At 35.1% G+C, this 19,512-nt stretch overlaps 2 protein-coding genes across 3 annotated transcripts; one reads left to right on the plus strand and one right to left on the minus strand.

Annotated features, from left to right (window-relative positions):
- Nucleotides 1-6,482: 6,482 nt before the first annotated feature.
- On the minus strand, nucleotides 6,483-8,714 carry LOC145012196 (uncharacterized). Its single transcript, XM_078970981.1, has 2 exons — nucleotides 8,602-8,714; nucleotides 6,483-7,967 (listed from the first exon to the last, which is right to left on the minus strand). The coding sequence occupies exon 2, from the start codon at nucleotides 7,921-7,923 to the stop codon at nucleotides 6,514-6,516; it is 1,410 nt and encodes a 469-aa protein (XP_078827107.1). The 5' UTR covers nucleotides 7,924-7,967; nucleotides 8,602-8,714; the 3' UTR covers nucleotides 6,483-6,513.
- A 9,023-nt stretch (nucleotides 8,715-17,737) lies between these two features.
- On the plus strand, nucleotides 17,738-19,512 carry LOC145008003 (U6 snRNA phosphodiesterase-like protein). 2 transcript variants are annotated; one of them, XM_078966614.1, is made up of 5 exons: nucleotides 17,738-17,957; nucleotides 18,060-18,152; nucleotides 18,713-18,962; nucleotides 19,042-19,204; nucleotides 19,259-19,512. In XM_078966614.1, the coding sequence occupies exons 1-5, from the start codon at nucleotides 17,804-17,806 to the stop codon at nucleotides 19,328-19,330; spliced, it is 732 nt and encodes a 243-aa protein (XP_078822740.1). In that variant the 5' UTR covers nucleotides 17,738-17,803; the 3' UTR covers nucleotides 19,331-19,512. The 2 variants fall into 2 exon arrangements, with proteins under 2 accessions (XP_078822740.1, XP_078822739.1); XM_078966613.1 differs by having other exon boundaries at nucleotides 17,739-17,957; nucleotides 19,284-19,512.

Genomic DNA, 19,512 nt, shown 5'->3' on the forward strand with positions numbered 1-19,512 from the left:
GCGAGGTTGAGTGCGTTCCGTACTGAGATGGTGCCCATGATGGGGGTGTGCACATTGGCATTCCGGGAGTTCAGAGCTTGTGGAGCTCTAGACTATCATGGGGCTAAGGACCCCATTTCTAGCAGTCGGTGGTTGGCAGATGTCGCCAACGCTTTTCGTACTAGCCAGTGTCTCGAGGGGGACAAGATCTGACTCGCCTCTTGTATTCTAAAGGACAGAGCACGTGCTTGGTAGGAGGTGGTTGGACACTCTATTAGAGATGATGTCGTTATTGATGCGATGACATGGAGTGACTTCTCAGCTAGGTTTAGGGTCGAGTTTGCACCAGTGATTGAGGTGCAACAGCTAGCACGGGAATTCCAGGACCTCCAGCAGACTACGGAGACGGTGGCTGAGATCACCTTTATGTTTAAGGAGAACAATCTTCTTGTCCTGCAGTATGTGGTGGACGAGGAGATGAAGAAGGTCTGATATCACGAGATACCGAGGAGCAAAATCAGGCAGTTTGTGAGCTGGTCCAGCTGCAAGACGCTGGAGGATATGATCACTCGAGCCAGGGAGAGGGAGATTGACTTGGAGGCAGAGAGGAAGAGAAAGACAAATAGGGTTCAAACATCCACAGGATCGGGCAGGAGGCCCAAGGTATCAGAATCTTGAGTGAGGAATCATCAAGACCTTAGTCATTATCGCAAGTGCGGCAGGACACACGTGGGTACGTCTAGGAGTGGTAGTGGTGGTGATTATGGACTCTTCAAGTGCGACCGGATCGATCATTATAGCATGGATTGTACTGCTACCACCACCCAGGGATCAGACTTAATTTGTTTTCATTACAGTCAGCGGGGCCACAAGAAGTCCAAATGTTTGAGTTTGGTTGCAGTGGGACAGGTGATAGCACCTACCCCTGCGATATTGAGAATGATTGACGACCGTTAGGGCCAGACAGAGCCGCCTACGGCGAGGAGTAGGGCTTTCCTGTTGATTATAGAGGAGGCGTGAGCGGCTTCCGATGTTGCAGGTGTGTATATTTTAATCTTTTATAAGTTATTATCTATGATTTTATTGCTATTGTCTTGAATCAGTATCAGTAAGTGTATCTTGGAGTTATATTTACTGGTTATGTTTGGGTTATATGCCATCTACATGCCATGAAACTTAGAGTAGTGGTTAGAGATCGTCTCCGTATATAGTGGCTTCCTAGGATGCGGTAGTTGTAGCAAGTATGATTGGAACTCGAGAGGTGTTCTGTTAGTCTTTAAGAGTTGTACTGCTTTAGTGTTGGTTAGTTTTAGAACACTAACAGTGATAAGCGTTGGTTTCCAGCAGATTGATCATTGGATGGTATGAAGGATTGGGAATCCTTCCAATCTTGTGTGTTGTAAGATTTTAGTTGAATCAAAGTGGGGGAGAATCGTTCAGGTATCCAGGAACAGAAGTAGGTGCGAAACTAGTATGAGTTTGTATTCTCGATGGGGAGGAAGACGGTCCCAGTGGTTGTTTGGGTCGAGGAGTGTGTGAGTTGGGAGTTTGGGAAACTTCCTAACATTGGGTTCGCATCTTCGTGATGTTTGACAGCTGGTGTTGGGGAATCAAGGATGGAATTCCTGTCAAGACACGAGTTCAGTCAGGATGCTAGACCGCATGACTGCTCGACTTTGGATGAGTTCAAATTGGTAATCAGCGGTAAGACCATTGTCAGTGGTTAAGTTAGCATGGAAAGTGTTGTAAGACAGCGGGATAGTCGTAGCATTCACCAGCAGCTAGATAGCATGGAAAGTATAGTACGACTGTGGGGCAGCCGTAGCATTCTTCATGCGGTCTGGTAGTATGGGAGAGTGTTGTTAGACTGCGGAATGAGCCGTAACATTCACAGATTCATTCAGATAAGTTAGGTCATGGAGGGTCAGTTTGTAAGATCATGGAAAAGGCCACAACATGATTGGAATCAGGAAGGGATAGGTCGTTGGGATTCGAGGAGGAGTTGGGCCTGTGTAGCCCTAGATAGGTGGGACATGTGGGCAAGGTCGCTCCGTGATATGGTTTGGGTGGGACCCGTGGGTGAGGCTCGTGTGATTATAGCAATGTAGGTGGGACCTGGCAGAGACCGTTGGGTTAAGGTATGGGATCGGGGATCCCAAGATTGATAGAGCTAGGAGTGGCAATGTCGATAGAGCAGTTTTGATAGTCGAAGTTTTCTTCGGAAGTCACGGGGAGCAACTAAGAGGGTGTTCATTGACTCATCAACCGGGCGGGAATCCGGTATTCCAGATAGTTGGCAGATAAGTTGGGACCTAGGAGGTCCCGGATCATTTGGAAAGTGGATAAGAGGCAGGAAGATGTTCAAGCAGAAGTAGTGATGTAAGGATTCTTGTGTTTGGAGTAAATTGCGGATCGAAAGTGCTAAGACACTCACAGTTAGATTTAATAATCTCAGAGTAATTGATTTGACCCTGTTGTGTATCTCTTTTTAAGAATATAAGATGTTATTGTCTTAAAATTACTTGTGACAATATCCAAGAAGTAATAGCTAAGCGTGAGTTTATCCAATACTTAAAATCCCTATTTTCAAAGTACTCATGAATATTTTAGCAATTCAAATTACATTGTCTTAACCTCAATAAAAAATCTACAATCAATTCATAACAGTCTCAATTCACTACTTACTTTCAAAAGTATGAACGACTGTGGAAGTTTGAATAATTCAAATTACTTAGGAAGTGTAAACATGAAAAAACAAACACAAGAATAAATAATTGAATAAGGCAGTATGATACTCAAAAATAATTCTTTATTATTCATTCACCAAATCAATTACATTTATTTTGTTACAAGTTGCAAACATATAACCTAACAACTACAAATAATATCATCTCTTACTATGCTCTTTGCATGTTGGTAGTGTTTGACTCTGCTCGGACCCTTTGTGAAAGGTTCTACAACATTATATTATGATATTAGAATTCATCTAACTTGAGGACAAACTATGGAGGTCATTAAAATTCATTATATTATGACATTAATGTATGAGACCTTTCATTTTCCATAACTTGAGGACAAGCTATGGAGGTCATTAAAATTCATCTAGAACATTTTTTCTAACAACTAAAATTATCACTTAATCTTTGATCTAACTAAACTCATAATTAAGATAATTTCAAGTCAACAATTTGAAAGTAATTTTGTTTATCATATAAAAACAACAATTATTTTAAAACTTTGTCAATTTATCTTGTGGTTAGATGAGTACAGGCACTACTATATCATAAAAAACATTTCCAAATATCCAAAACAGTTTGTGTTAGTGTTCGCAATCCAAACCAGGCCAAGAAACTTGAAATTCTGCAAACAAAGCCTTCAACTCGTCGAGTGCATGAACTGACTCGCCGAGTTGCTCTGTTACTGAGTGTACTCGTCAAGTCTGTTCATGGACTCGGCGAGTTCACCAGTCAGAGACCAAAATTTCAACTTGTTCAGCTTTGAAAAATTAGTAAGCATCAAATATAATAGGAAACAATCATAGGCTCTGATACCACTATTGGGTTTTAAGCACTATAACACTTCTATGGTGCACATGCAACCTTAAATGCTTTGGATCTATGTTTTCTCTAATTATACATGCATTTTCAATTTTTCCAAAGCATTCTCCCTAGCTACAATACAATTGAAGCTATACAATATAAACATAGTTTGGAGCTTCCCTCTTGAGTAGGGTAGAGTTCTTGACCTTTGGAAGCTTGAGCACCCCAAGTATGATGCCTCTAATGGTTTACAAACACCAAATGCAAGAGGAGGATTTTGAGAAAAGGTTACTTAGCATAAAATCAACTTCACTCTCTTAGAATGTATGTGGTGGCCGATTTGAGCTCTAGGGGTGAGTATTTATAATGTGACAAATGCTAGGGTTACACTTTGTAAACCCTAATGACCTTTCATATACTTAGGCTCCATGGGTTAACCTCCATGGACTATCCATGGATTATCTCAATGGTTTAGCCTATCCTAAATAACTATGGATCATTAGCCCACATTATAAGAATGATTGATTTACACAATCAATCCTCATATATTTAATTAGTTTCTTCTGATCACAAAATTAATTCCAAATTAATTCTTGATCAATACTAATTAAATAATATGATTTCTCAATTAATATATTATACTTATAATATATTAATAAATCATAAATAACCTTATTCTCAAAAGTCCATCCTATCAAATTGCACTGATGGAGGCAACCCAAAAAGACCATGCTACAATCGTGTCAAGTACATCCCAGTTATAGTTATGGGCTTAGACATCAAATCCAACACACACATAGAGCAAAACCAAAGTAGATGAAGGGATAAGGAGGTTACTGTGGCGATAGATCAAAACTGGTGAGTATAATCGTAAATAACAACCAAAGTGTTAGGATGAAGGTTTCCTTCAACATTTAGTTTCAAATCGAGGCATAAAGGGGTAAGAGGAGGTCGACGGCGGTGCGATTATGTGTAATTGCCATGCAGGACAACGGCGGCCTAATTATGTTTAGTGGAGGTTGTTCAATTCTAGTAGATGGTGGCAATGTTTTAAAAATCAGTTTTTTAGTTGAACCGGTATTGTGGTCGGTTTCCAGTTTAGCCGGTTGACCGTCGGGTCAACCGGTTTCTATAATTTTCATATTTTTTCTTATTTTATTACACACATACATAAATCAAGACTTTGACATCCATAAGTTTAAATATTAAAAATAAACATAAATACAAGTGGTAGATCAATCCAAATACATTAAAAAAAACACATAATCATAAGTTTACATCAATCCACATACATCAAAAAGAATATAAAGTATAATATGGAAAAAAAATATAGTTTTAGATGAATACAAACACATAAAAAAAACTTTATAATATTTACCATGTATTTTTATTCAACGAAATCTAAATAATTGTGAAAAACTCAACAAAAGTTGTTATGCAAAATGATTCAAATCCGTATGTTTTTATTCAATTTAAACGGTTCAACTAGTTTTTCGTAAAAACCATCGAGTTTATTCTAGTTCTTAAATAGATATAAAACCGGTGTTGATTGAACGACTTCCTTCTCTAGTTTCCGGTCTAACAGGTTCGGCCAGCCAGTTTAAACTTATTTTTAAACATTGTATGGTGGGTGGCTATTGTTCAGGTCTTAGTGATTTAGATTATTTTAGCGTCTTAAAAGATGAGAGAAAAGAAAAATATGTGTATGTGTATGAGAGAGAGTGAGAGAAATTGGAAGGAAAGGGTGAGCCATAATTTTTAGTTTCTTTTTTTTAAAGCCTTTAAATAATAACTAAAGCAATAATATAAATTAAAAAAAAAATCATTCATGGAGAGAAAATGCAATAAAGTCATACCACAAGGATAGTATGAGTGAAAAAAAAAGTTTGTGACAAAAGATGCAATTTTAACCAAACCACATGGATAATTTCCGTTTTCAATTAAAATTATATGAACAAACCTATTCGTCATGAATACAACTTTATAGACAACATTAAATGATTCTAAGAATACAACTTTTTGTAGGCAACATTAAATGATTTCAAAAACTATGGTTTAAGTTTATTGTATTATTGGTTTTTGTGGTTTTATTTTGTTACATGTTGGTTCTTATGGTTTCATTTTGTTGCAAAAAGTGGTATTAATTTTAAAATAATACTTTAACGATTAAAAAAACATCTAACCCTAACTATATACCCATCATCTTCCTTTTTTTTCTTTCTCAAGAACTACGATTTCAGTTGGATCCAACCCACCGCCTTCCTCATATTTCTCTCTAAAGAACCAATTACCACCACCTACACCATTCCAGCCAACCAACGCCTACATAACTCGCCTCTTGACCGAAGAAGATGACTGAAAAATTCATGTTCAATCGAAAATCTACATTAACCCCATTCGTCTTTTCTCTTTTGTAGCCATGATAACCAAGTTTAATGGTCATATGTATGCACGAAAAACATCGGGTAAAGTTTATTACCCTTACAAGTTATCACTCCAATTAATAAATTAATAACATCATGTACTAATATGCACCAAAAATCGATGTAGTAAAGCATATCTATCTTTAGAAACCCTTTTTACAAACATGTTTTGTAACCTACAATATATGCAATTGTTAATAACAAACAACCATCTTTAGGATTTACTCTTCCTTGATTATTCTTTCCTTTAGATTTTTGTTAACATATCTTTATTTGGAATTAATTGCACATCGAAGAGGTAAAGGAATCGATAGAGTATGTATCACCTCGATTATAAACAAACCATAGAAAACTATTGCTATCATATATAATTTCCTTTGAGGGTTGACGATATTTAAACGTCTTACCTAAAAAGGAAATAGAATCCAACCAAGTCGCACTAAAAGAAACAAAGCCGAAGAATATTATGTCAAAATTGCATTTGTGAGATTCAATCATCACCTAAAACAAGTATAGACTTCCAACTATAGTTCAACAACAATAGCATATAACTAACTCTATATAGTTCATCACTAAAGCATTTGAAAGGTAGAATGATGGTGTAAAGCATTGACCTTTTTTTGAACTTGAGGTTGACCAGGCATTTTTTGTAGTTGAAACATGAACACCATCTTCCCTTCTGAACCTCTTTTTTGTGTACAATGCTCCACAGTATACAACCCATCATACACAAACACATCAGTGTTGTTCTTTCCAACTCCAACAAGTTTCCTAATCACCCTAACAGGACTTTTCTCATCCATACTGTTCTTCAAAGCAAGATTACCTCTTTCAAGTTTTTGATCATCAGGCGCCACCTGTCGCTTAGACCCAAAGAACCCAACCCCACCACCACCACCTTCACCACAATATGACAGCACATCACAAGATTCACTTGCGTTTGAGTAACGATGAGAATCAACTATACTTATAGCAAGATTCTTCCCATTGATCTTGGTGTAATCTATACCACAATGTGATTGACAATGAAGACCTACCATTTGAAGCTGTGACCTAAATTTGAACCTGTCGCCAGGCTGGACACCGCGGATTTGACCTAATGCCTTGTCAGCATTCATCCATTTCAGCTTTTGTTTGACAATCTTTGCAGCCTCCATGGGGACTCTCCAATGAGCAATCTTTTCTCCCTGTTGTTTTGATCCGTTTTCTTGGAATAATTGAGTGTAAACTGTTTCAAACATGATCATTGCCTCACGGATCTTTTCACGCCTAATTTGTTCAATTTGTTCCTTGCGTGATACCACAGTGACAGTGGTGGTGTCTTTTGAGATTTCAGTATCACCATCGTTTGAAGAAGTAGGATCCCAATATTTGACTTTACCAGTTGGATTGTTGTGGATCCCTGATTCTTTAGGTTTAAAGCTTTTGAGTTTATTATTCTCAAAAGGATGACAGTCCACCAACTTAACCTTGTCAATGGAGTTCAGCTTCTTGAGATCTGAGTCAAAATTGTCTAAATTCTTCAGAGGCTTCCTTTCTGGTTTGATCCCAGAAACAGGAGGGAAATCGTGGACCACTTGCTTTGTGGGATCCCAAAATTTCACTTTACCAGATTGTCTTGAGCCAAAAGATGGTTTCTTGAACCCTAATAATCCTTTAGGTTTAATGCAGCTATTGAGTTTATTATCTTCAAAAGACTGAGAGTTCACCACCTTATCCTTGCCATGGGAGGTCGAGTGCTCAACATTCTCTAATCTCTTCGATGGCTTCTTCTCTACTTTACTCACATCAGAATCCTGTAAGATTCCACAACCAGGAGGGAAATCACGGACTGCTTCTACTCCGATTCTGATCTTAGGAGGGGGATACTTCCGCACCACCGTTTTAGGTTTTCTGAACTCGTCAAGTTCACAGTCATCCGCATCATCTAATGGCCGTTTGATAGAAATGACAGGCTGAGATGTCTCCTTCGGGAACGCCATTGTCGCTTCTGAAGCTTCAATTTGAGGTTACGTTCGTAAGAAATCTGAACGGAAAGAAGATGCTACAGTAAGTAAACGATAACTTCAGAAATAATTGCGATTAAACTTCACACAAAGAACAAAAACTCCTTGGTTTTGCATGTCAGCGACTGTACATATACACCAATCTAAAACACAATTTACAGACCAAAGTTAATCAATACAGCCGTTAGTAATCATTATACGAAGATGTAACCGCTGGCTTTCATAGATCATCAACATCTAACTAATGCGCAGAACAAACAAGAACCGATCAACTAATTATTTCAAATTTTAAACACGATCTCCTCAATTAAATTTGTCATAAATGCTCTTAAAAACCTTAAACAAAGAACAAATGGATTTATACAAAAAAAACTAAACGCTCTATAATTTTTTTCTTGCATCCGTGTGAGCACGGATATCGATGCAGACAACAATGGAGAAAAAAAAATCCTCACCGCCATTGTTGATTGCAAACGGAAGTTTTTAGCAGATACATCCTATTATCAATCACATCGGTACATGGACAACGCGAAAAATGAAAGATTAAACACGAAATCCATGACGATTCGTCAAGAAATGGAAGTCTACAAAGATGTAGGAATCAAAGATAGATAAATCATTAAAAAAACAGCGGAATTCAAGCAAAATTCTTACTTGAAAGTAAGGTTAGAGAATATTTGGGGCAGGCACAGCACACTAGAGAGTGGAGCGAGCGGTTATACTGCAGAGCGAGGAGGGAGGACACGAGGAGAGGCCAGGAGGGAGTTTGTGTGTGGGGTTGCAAGTTTGAAAAAAGCTGGCTTTTTAAGACGTTGTGAGAACGTATTTTTCCATTTCAAAAATACAAATGACTCAAATTACACATATGTTTTGTCCTTATATTAATAAAAGTATATTACAGATATATTTTCACTTATCTATTTGATTCTTACCTTAGAAAATTTAATGGTTCAGTGTGCTGGCGTTTAAACATTTCCCCCACTAATTTAGTAATAAATTATCACTTGTAAAAAAAAAAATTATTCGTATTACAATATTGACAATAACATCTAACGAAAAAAAAAAAAAAAAAAAGAGAATTTTGTATATATATATTTTAATTTAAAATATCATATTAGTTCAACTTAATTTTTTAATACTATGTAATATCATTTATAAACTATCAAAATATCATATTTATTCAAATCATCTTTTTACCATGTTTCTATAATTATATAATTATTTTTTATATCTTAGAATTATTATTATAATAATTAAAATTTCAACCATATAATCTTTATATTTATAATAATGAAAATTCTATTTCTAAATTATTAGAATGTCGTTTTTTTTACAAACAAAACATTTCATCTTCATCATTCTTTATAATATATACATTGACTGTTTAGTTTTTGTTATTGAATATTGTTATATCGTACATAAAGGATATTTTAATAATTATTAATGATATTTTGATTTTTTTTTTAAAAACATATATCATATTTTGATATTTAAAAATGATATAGATTATATTTTGATGTTTAAAAAATTATATATGATATTTTAACATTTTATGATGTGTAAATATATTTTTTAGAAATTAAGTTGGACAAATATAATATTTTGATGTTTAATAAATGTATATATATATATATATATATATATATATATATATATATATATATATATATATATATATTACATAACTTCCCAGGAGTTTATACACCAAGTACAAAAGTGATATTATTAACTATTCTACATCTTCCAACAGTAAATGATTATACTGGATGCTTATCATCTGAAATAGTTAAACACTGAGAGGGATAAGCGGATGACGCTTAGTGAGTTAAATAACAGTTACAATATAACGCTATGCGATATATATAACAATATGATAGAAGCAAAGAGGGACAGACAACAAATATATATATATATATATATATATATATATATATATATATATATATATGTGTGTGTGTGTGTGTGTGTGTGTATCATATGGCAATCTTTCCATATCAATCAATTGTTTGATTCAAAGATTTACAATCAATGAGATACAAAAATTTCAACATGATATACATCAATAAGACTTCAGCCCAAGTGAGGCAGAAAATAAACAATTTATGATTATCATTTTGCTAGAATATACAGGCATTCAGCCTTACCTAGCCCGTTGCCAATACTAAAAGTTATACGAGTCATGCTCTACATGGCCAAAGGCACAAAGCCAATACCAGAAGTGATATGAGACATGCTCTACATGACCAAAGGCATAAAAACTAATACCAGAATAATAGGAGACATGCTCTACATGGCCAAAGGCTTAAAGCCATTACTAAACGTTACACGAGACATGCTCTACATGATCAATGGTATAAAACCAGAATAACATAGGAAAGCACATTGAACATATAACACATAACATACAATTGTCTCTATATTGAACTCACCGCAAAATAACCGAATGATAAAATGATAATTTGGACAGCACTACGTGTCTAAAAATGACTTTCTTTGATGAAACCGGGGTGTGGGCAGAGTTTTAACTTGAAAAGATTATTTTCTTGGGTCTTCGGGTGCTCTGGGGCTTGCTTCGGGTGTTGGGGTGATTTCCGAGGCTTCGAGGGGTGTTAGGGTAGTTTGAGGGATGAAAGAGGGTGTAAAAGTGTCAATTTTGTAACCTTAAATCGGACAGCCTCGCACTCTATTTATAGTGTCCGAAGCATCTTAATACGTTGGGTGTAATTAGCAAGGTGCACGGGGCGTACTCCTTTACTAGTCACTACGTTGGGCATACGCTTGTAGTATGCGGGCGTACGAGTAAACATGGCATGTGCTCGGTTTTTGAGCTTCGGACGTGGCTAATACATGCCTGCATGCGAAGGAAGGCAACGTGGTTGACTCCGAACCTAGTCTTCGAGTACGCAGGGCGTAATTATAGTACGTTGGGCGTACGACTTTCCTCGAAGTTTGTGTCTAAACTTCAAAAATTCATATCTTTTGCATACGAGCTCCATTTTTGACGTTCTTTATATCCACGCAGTTAAACTTTACAACTTCCGTTTAGACTCTGTCGGCTAATTTTGAATTCATTTTTAATATTATATTTTTAACAGATCAGGACAGGAAAAGTTTGTTAAAAATTCATAACTTCTTTATCCGACGTCCGTTTACGTTTGTTTTTTTACCGTTGAACTACAATCGACAAGATATTCGATTCTCGTTTAGATTGTGTCGGCTGAAAATCGTTCGATCTAAAATTCGAATTTCGAGCTGTACACTGTTATGTCGAATCTTAGAAAAATCATAACTTCCTCATATGAAGTTAGATTTGAACGTTTTTTTATGAAAGTTCTCGGTTTAACGAATACTACGACTTTCATTTAGATTACTAAAGCTAAAAATTAGTTTATCGTAAACTCACTTTTTACGTCATACGGTGTCGTGCTGGTTCTGTTGCGAAATATTGATAAGTCATAACTTCTTCGTTATAATTCGGATTTCGATGAGGTTTTCGCCTAAACGTTTCTAACGAGATAATTTATAACTTAAATATTAATTTCGATAATTGGCTTTTTGATTGGAATCACATAAGACTTCCCATCACTTTCCGAATGATTTTAAACATAGTTTTACTTCAAATTTCATAAAACTATATTGTTAGAACTCAACGCTCAAAATCATATATTATATGATAATATTCACTTTTAAGCTATCAAGCTTACAAAACACGATAATTATACAAGGTTATTAACATGTATGTTACACCAACGTCGAGTAATTAGGAGGAAAGAAGAATTGGGGGTGGTTTATCTTACCGAGAGTACTCAAGTCACGCATCAATGACGAACACGGCTACTGTCACCAGTCTTGGTGGCTCTTCCGACGACCCACGACATCCGACAGCGGGTTTGGCGGTGATGTTTTGGTGGCGGCATGGCAGTTGGATGTGTGTGGTGGCCGACTCGGGCTCGCAACCCCCTTGGCTTCGCCGGAAAGGAGATCGACGGTGGTTGGAAGGTCTCCTCATGGTGGCGGCTAGTGAAGAATTAGGGTTAGGGTTCCCTTGAGACGCATCTTCAACTGGTACGGAGGTCTCGGGTTTAATCCCGTGACTCTAAATCAAACGTATGCCCTATAATCCAATTCTGGTCCCTCCCCATTAATTCTTTTTCAAATGAAGTCCAATAATTACCATTTCTACCCTAATTTTAGAAATTCCTTTCAACTATAATCCATTTTTTACCCAACAACCCTTAGTTTTTAAAATCCTTTCATAATAAGTCAAATACTTACCAAACACCCTCGTATTCTAAAAATCTTTACAAAATAAATCCCGAATTTACACTTTAACCCCCGGATAATTCAAATTATAAGATTTGGCTCCCCAAAACTAACACCCCGTTAAATAATATGGATTTAGGGTGACTATTCATTCATCAATTTTATCTATATTTACTCAATAAACAAGATGTTACATTAGGTCAGTATGGGTAGTGGTGTTTGGTTATGGGCTACAACCGGCGATATGGTTTCTGTGAGAAGAGATGGCGGGCCACCGGATGGTGGCGTTGTTACAAAAGAAAGTAGCGGGCCACCGGATGATAGCACTGCTACAAAACAAGGTGGCAGGCCACCGAATTATGGCGCTGCTACAAAAAAAAGGTGGTGGGCCACTGGATGATGGTGTTGTTGGAATGTTGTCTGCTTCCAACAATGCCATCGGATGTATTAGGCCGTGCGCTGGTTTCGGTGACTCGCCCGTTGTGTTGTTTGTCATGTGGCTAGGTTAAAGAGAAAGAGAAAGGGTTTGCGTATTTGTTGTCACACAAACAGATGGCGCCAAATGATGCGACCTAGGCTCCAACCACTTAGGCTGCTGGTAATAATCGTCGGAAAGAAACCTGAAAGGTCACAAGGAAAGGAAAACCGTCAACCGCTCTATGAGAGGAGGTCCTGAAAAAACGCTCCGACGGTCAAGTCAGTAGAGTGAATGAGTGTGGATGTTAAGGATTCGGGAATGATATCTTACCCATCAAGACAGGGTAAACGTCCTTTTATACTGAGGATCTTCCTCGATACGCATGAGGGACAAGGACTTGCGATCCCGACAAGATCCGCCGTCCTTATTGGTAGATCTTGTTCCTCGTAGTGTCAGAGCTAACAATTGGCCCAAACGACAATGCTCTGGATGTGCTTCTTGTCGCCTGGAGCCGTTATCTTTGGACTGTAGCGAAGGACAACGTTTGGCGAAGGCGGGGCTCTTGTGCGGTCACCCCGCTAAAGTTCCTGGTAGCCAGGGTGGCCGAGTCGGTCTTGGTCAGGCCTCATTGGGAATTCCTCGTCGGGGTCTGTCTTACTTCTGGCCCGCTTTGAGGGACGTGTCATCAAGTCCCCCAGTCCAGTAGTAATAGCATATGCTAGCTAGCTATGATGTTCTCGAGAGGAAGTAATAGATCTCGAGGGGATGTAATAGACGCACAAATTAATTATATTTATAAAGATATATTACGTTTTTAAAGCTATAATTATATTTATAAAGATATAAAATACGTTTTTACAGATTAAAAAACATTTTTAAAGGTCACATCGAAATCATATTTATAGACTTAAAAACATATATTTTTTTAAAGCGTATTTTATTTATTCTCACGCTTAAAAACATATTTTTAAATGTTTAGGTCATTTTTGGTCACTTAACTTTTGAGTTTTTGCTCATTTGGTCACTTAACTCTTTTTAAGTTTTAAAAGGTAATCAAACTTTTGACTTTGTGTTCATTTAGTCACTTAACTTTTGGTTTAACCACTTAACTTTTAGATTTGTGTTCATTTAGTCACCTGACTTTTAAAATTATGTTCATTTAGTCACTAAACTTTTGAAAAAATTTAAAAGTTTATTGACTAAATGAGCATAATTTTAAAAGTTAGGTGACTAAATGTGACCAAACCAAAAGTTAAGTGACTAAATGAGCACAAATCCAAACGTTTGATGACCTTTTAAAACTTAAAAATAGTTTAGTGAACAAATAAACACAAAACGAAAAATAAGTGACAAAAATGACCAAAACATATCCCCTATCTTAATAAAAGAAACTCTTTTTCCTACATGTCATCTTCTTCCACTAAAGAAATTTTAAAGTAAACTACCTAATATGCCCTTCATCTTTTAAACCCCCAAGCTCTATCGGCTAACCTATTTACTCCCTAAATCACGCTTCAATTTCCTCCGATTTCGCCTTCTTGACTTTGGAAATTGGATACGTGTTCAAATTTAAAATAAACCTTCTATTCTCATCTACTTTTCTCCGGAAATTAAAGATAGATTACAATAAAATGGGGAATTTAATTTCAGTTTTTTAATCATATATTTCCCTCACCGATGTCCCCGTCCTCTCTCAAGTGTTGCTCTTTTTGGTTGTGTTTTTAACCCTAAGATTTTGAGTTGATTTGAATTCAGTTCTGTTTTTTTTTTCATTATTCAATGATTTACGTTTTTTTATCTTCCCGGACGGTGTCCCGCTCATCTTCCACTGGATAGTTAGTGTTTGGAAGATTAATTTCCTTTTTTCATTTGTAATTCTTGCAGATTTTCCTACTGTTTATGGGCGTGGGGGAGAAAGTAAAGGACGTGGTTCGTTTCTTCAGTTAGATTGTCAACAAACATCCCCCCCCCTCCCGCCGATGTAATTGAAAGTTATTTGTAGGTGTTTTTAGGTTCTTTTTTACCCATTTTTTAATATGCAAACAAAGATATGTGTTTGCATTTTTTTTTTGTATTTACTTGAATTTGGTAAATGCATGACAATGGAAGATGATGTTAAGTTTATAGATCAGTATTTGTGTAGGCTTTCAAATGGAGTTGCTTTGAAATTAATATGTTACACTCTTCAAGATGTATATGATAGTTGATTTTTGCTTTTTAGCCTCTAATAAATACATAAAAATTTGTACTTGATTGTGTATACAAAATTTTAGCCTTTATTTTGTTTTTGAATTATATAATTGTTATATTGGCTATATTGAGGTCAACATCTCACATCTCCAGTATCTGCTCCAAATTCCAAAAGCAAGGGACGGGGAAGGCTAACCCAAAAAGTTAGTAATCAAGTATATTTTGGATTTTTAAAAGATGGGTATACAGACCTACAGAAGACGAAACAAGGGTTCAAGCATATTCATGATTTGTGGTGCGATTTACCCATTCTTGATTTATTTGTTTATTTTGTTTTACATTAATTTGTAATGTACTATTAAGGGATGAAGCTATTTCAAATCGGAAGGGACTCAAATTACTATAACATTTTACATTCTTGTGACCTGTTGGAAATAACATTAGGCTAAGGTTTTAATTTTTATAGGGTATTTTTTTGTTTATCAGTTTTTTGCGATTAATCTAGATTTTGTGTTTGAGGTTTCTAGATCTTTTTAGGTTTTTAGGTTCTGGTGTTTCATCATGCACTTTGTTTCTTGATTTTTTTTGTTTGTATTTTAGGTTTTAAAGCTTCTTTCTGGTAGATCGATTGATATTCAGTCTTCATGTAAATCTTTTCTCATGATTAAAGTTTAGGTGAACAACATAACTGGGAATAAGCACATTTCCACTTTTACATTTTTCTTTCTGAACTAAAAGTAATACTGTATGAGATGATGCAATTTATATGGTATGACACTTTCATTTGTTGGGTACGACCATGTTACAAGATGTAAATCACAAAAGATGGAAGTATTTGGGGTTCTCTATTTACTTTGCTCAAAGGGGTACTTTCCATGTTTGTTTTAATTTTGTAAAAAATGGTACATTGTCTGATGTATTCTACAAGTATTAAACAATTTTTGTAGGTGTATCTTGTAAGGAGCTCCATTGAGTTCTGGTCTTTCTTTCTCTTTGTTCATTTGGATTAAAACAACCAAAGTTTTAAAGCACCTGGTCATATTGGTGATAATTGTTGGAGTTGATATGAATGTTCATTCAATGACTCAACCTGAAGAAGTTTTTTAATTGTTTTTTATTTTTTGCTATTTATTAGAACTCATATGCAGATCATGGTAAATAAAAAACTCTTTTATAACATTCTACTTTCTGAAAAATTGTCATTTATAGCATTCTACATTTGAAAATGGGTTTTTAGACGATTTCGAACATAGACTAGACAATAAATAAAAATCATATCCTTAAATGTTGTTCTACTTTCTAAAAACTTTTATTTATGTACTGAAAAAAAATAGTATATGATGTGTGTTTGCTTTTGTGTAACAAGTTTATAACAATGTCGTTTTTTTTACTTTACCATATTACCTTATCTAACGATTGTAACTACTTTTATCTTTTGGATCTGGAAATTGAAGTTGTTTGTTTTATCAGCTAAGAATGCTACAAAAAAGATATTAAGAAGAGGCCGAGTAGATTGAAATCATTTATATAGAGAGGGGTACATTAGTCAAGTCTTGAAAAATGAAGCACTTGATGACATTTACTGCTAAACTTGGTGTTGATATACACTTTTTCCCTTAGGTGCTGTTTGTTTTTTGGAAAAAACCTCTTCAAACCTCGTACTGCTGCGCGGCGCAGCACACGCACAACACTTTTCATCTCGCAGTTGTTTGTTTTTTAGAAGTCTTCTGAGTCAAAATCCTCTGCGCGGGCTCTGTTTGACGCAACACTTGTACGGCCTCTTCCAACATCTTCTCCTTCTTTTTTTATTGCTGAAAATTTGATTATATGTTATTAAAATTTTATTTCACATTTTTGGCTGTTTTTTTTTTCGTTTATTCTTATTGAATTTATTTTTCATTTTTTTATATTCAATAATGATAATTTCTTGATGAAATATCATTATTTTTTACTAAAATATCTTTATTTTTAATTGAAATATCATTCTTTTCTACTGAAATATCATTAATTTTTACCGAAATGTTATACATTATTAAATTTTACGTATTAAAAAGCTATTTTCGGTTTATAAAATTAGTTTATTTTAATTTTTTAATATCTGCAGCAGTATGCAGATGTTAAAAAAACAAACACGCTTCTTATTATAGTCTGCAGCCGTTTGGTCCACCTCTTCTACTGCAGAGGGTTGCAGAAGTGGTCCGCAGACTTCATGAATTTTTGCTTCAGAAAATCAAACAGCACCTTAATATCCTTCAATTTTAGATTTGACTATAAGAAATTGATAAACACATAGACGAATTCTTATAATCATAGAAATTTCATATTTTCACTTAAATTGATTAACTATGTTAGGAGGAAAAAAAAAGATGAAACTATTTAACTCTAGCTTTGGTGATTAATTCAACTTATATAAATTAATAAATTTATTGATTTAAGGGTATGAGTTGTTAAAAGAAACTTTTATGAACGTATTTTTGGCCTTTTGATAGAGAATGAGAGGATAGATGTGGAAGATTTAAAAGTATGTTTTTGTGGTTCAAAATGATTATTAATATTTTTTTCTGTAACATCTAAAGAAAAAAAATTGTGTTTTAACAAAATCTTTTTACGTATTTATATAATTATATAACTTTTTAATTTTCATATGTAAAATATTTTTGTTTCCTTCTATTCAAATTTATATTTTGGTTTATAAATCAAAATTATATTAAATTTCATTCGCATACATAACATATATCGAATGTTCAAATGAATATATATGTTAATTTTAAATAATCAATACAAAAGTTATTAAGAAAAACTGAAATCATATTAATAACATAAATATTTTATAAATCTTTTCCCTGTGGTTGGGTTGTAACCTAATTTTTAAATATATAAATATATGTTTTACGATTTTGAAAGTATATCTTTTAAAACTTCCAAAAACGTAAAATTACATATTCGGTGTTGTTCGTGCGCTACCGGCTACACTCGACCAAGGCAATGGAGGCACTAATCGCGTCGTACGGCGACACTTCTTCCGACTCAGAATCAGATTCTCAACCGCCGGTTGCCGCTTCCGATGACAACCACTCACCACCAACATCAATTCTTCCTCCACCGCCTATCGACCTTCTTAACCCTCCCAATTCATCCGGTAAGTCCATCTTTTGTACATAAACCCTAAAAAGCAAGGACACGAAAAAAATCGGAGCTTGGAGCGTTCGGATTTTTATGATAAGTTTTGGTTTCTTTTCAGGAACGTTCGATTACTTGCAGCGTAATTCGGCCAGTAGAATTCGGAGCTTCCCTCACATCGAAGGCAATTACGCATTACATGTTTACATCCCAGGTTTCATTTCTCTCTTGTTTTTCTATTTTTGCCTCACAGTTTGAAACATTCTACACCTCCTACATTTCTAACTCTGACTTTTAAAATCACAAAATACTTGATCGATGGACGTCTTTTACTAAAAATTCTGAATAAACTGACAAAGAAAATGAGGACCTTGTGTATCAAAATCAGTAAAATCAAAATGTTTGAAATCTGTGAATCAGTATGGGACATTCATAAAAGGAAATTCCTGCCAATTTTACAGGGAAAGGGGATTCAAAGATTGGGAAAAAATTTCTTACATAAACTAAGATTGACATTTAGAAGTCGTGATCTGTGAGTTCAAAGTCTTTGTTTTATACTCTATTTTTGTTGACACGAAAAGTTGAGATTTGACTTATAGTTGTGTAATTTATTAGATTTTTACAACATATTATTAGCAAGTATTTGGTTTGCAGGTTTTTATTGTCAAATTCCTGATCTTTAAAGCACTGTCTGCTTCATTGACAATATTACATTGCAACTGTTTATTTGTTCTTAATGAGATTGTCTGACATAAACCAGTTATATTATTATAGTATTTATACCATCTGAAAGAAAGAAAGAGCTGGCCCTGTTTTTGAAGAAAGCCACTTCACTCATACCAGATCTTCATGTTGTGGATATTGATGTTCCATTATCTATGCTGCTAAAAGATGAAGAGAAGCTAATACAAGTTGCCTTAGGGAGGGAATTTCACATAAGTCTTGGAAGAACTGTTCCCATTCGTGTTCATCAAATAGACTCAATGGTCGCAATGCTTCGCCAAAAACTTCAGTTTCAGAAACGGTGTCAACCTTAAACCCTTGAAAATCTACAACATCAAACTTTGTATAAGTTTTAGTTTAATTTTAGTTTTTGGAAACAGGTATTTGATTGATTTCAACAAGTGGGAGGTTTTTGTGAATGATGATCAGACACGTACATTTCTTTCGGTTGAAAATAAAACACGAGGTGTAGCTGAGGTAACGAAACAGATCCAAGCTGTTAATGAGGTTTACAAGCTGCACAATCTTCCTGAATTTTACAAGGTTAGTTTGTAATAAGTCGTGTTTGATTTACATGTGATTATAAATAACATAAAGAATGCTGTGTCATTTGAGACTACAGGATCCTCGGCCTCATATATCAATAGCATGGGGAGTAGGGGATATTAGTGAATCTGTTAAGAGAGTGGTGGAAGGAGAAATGAGAAAAAATGTTGGAGGAAGATGTATGTTTACGTGCAAATTTAGTAGCATTGTGTGTAAAGTTGGCAGTAAAACCTATAATATATGTGGATCTCAACTACAATGAACTTTGGTTTGAATTTTTATAATATTTACAAAATATTTCCTAA

The sequence above is a fragment of the Lactuca saligna genome, chromosome 8 (genome assembly GCF_052625555.1).
Source record: "Lactuca saligna cultivar CGN05327 chromosome 8, ASM5262555v1, whole genome shotgun sequence".
Classification (NCBI taxonomy): Eukaryota; Viridiplantae; Streptophyta; class Magnoliopsida; order Asterales; family Asteraceae; genus Lactuca; species Lactuca saligna.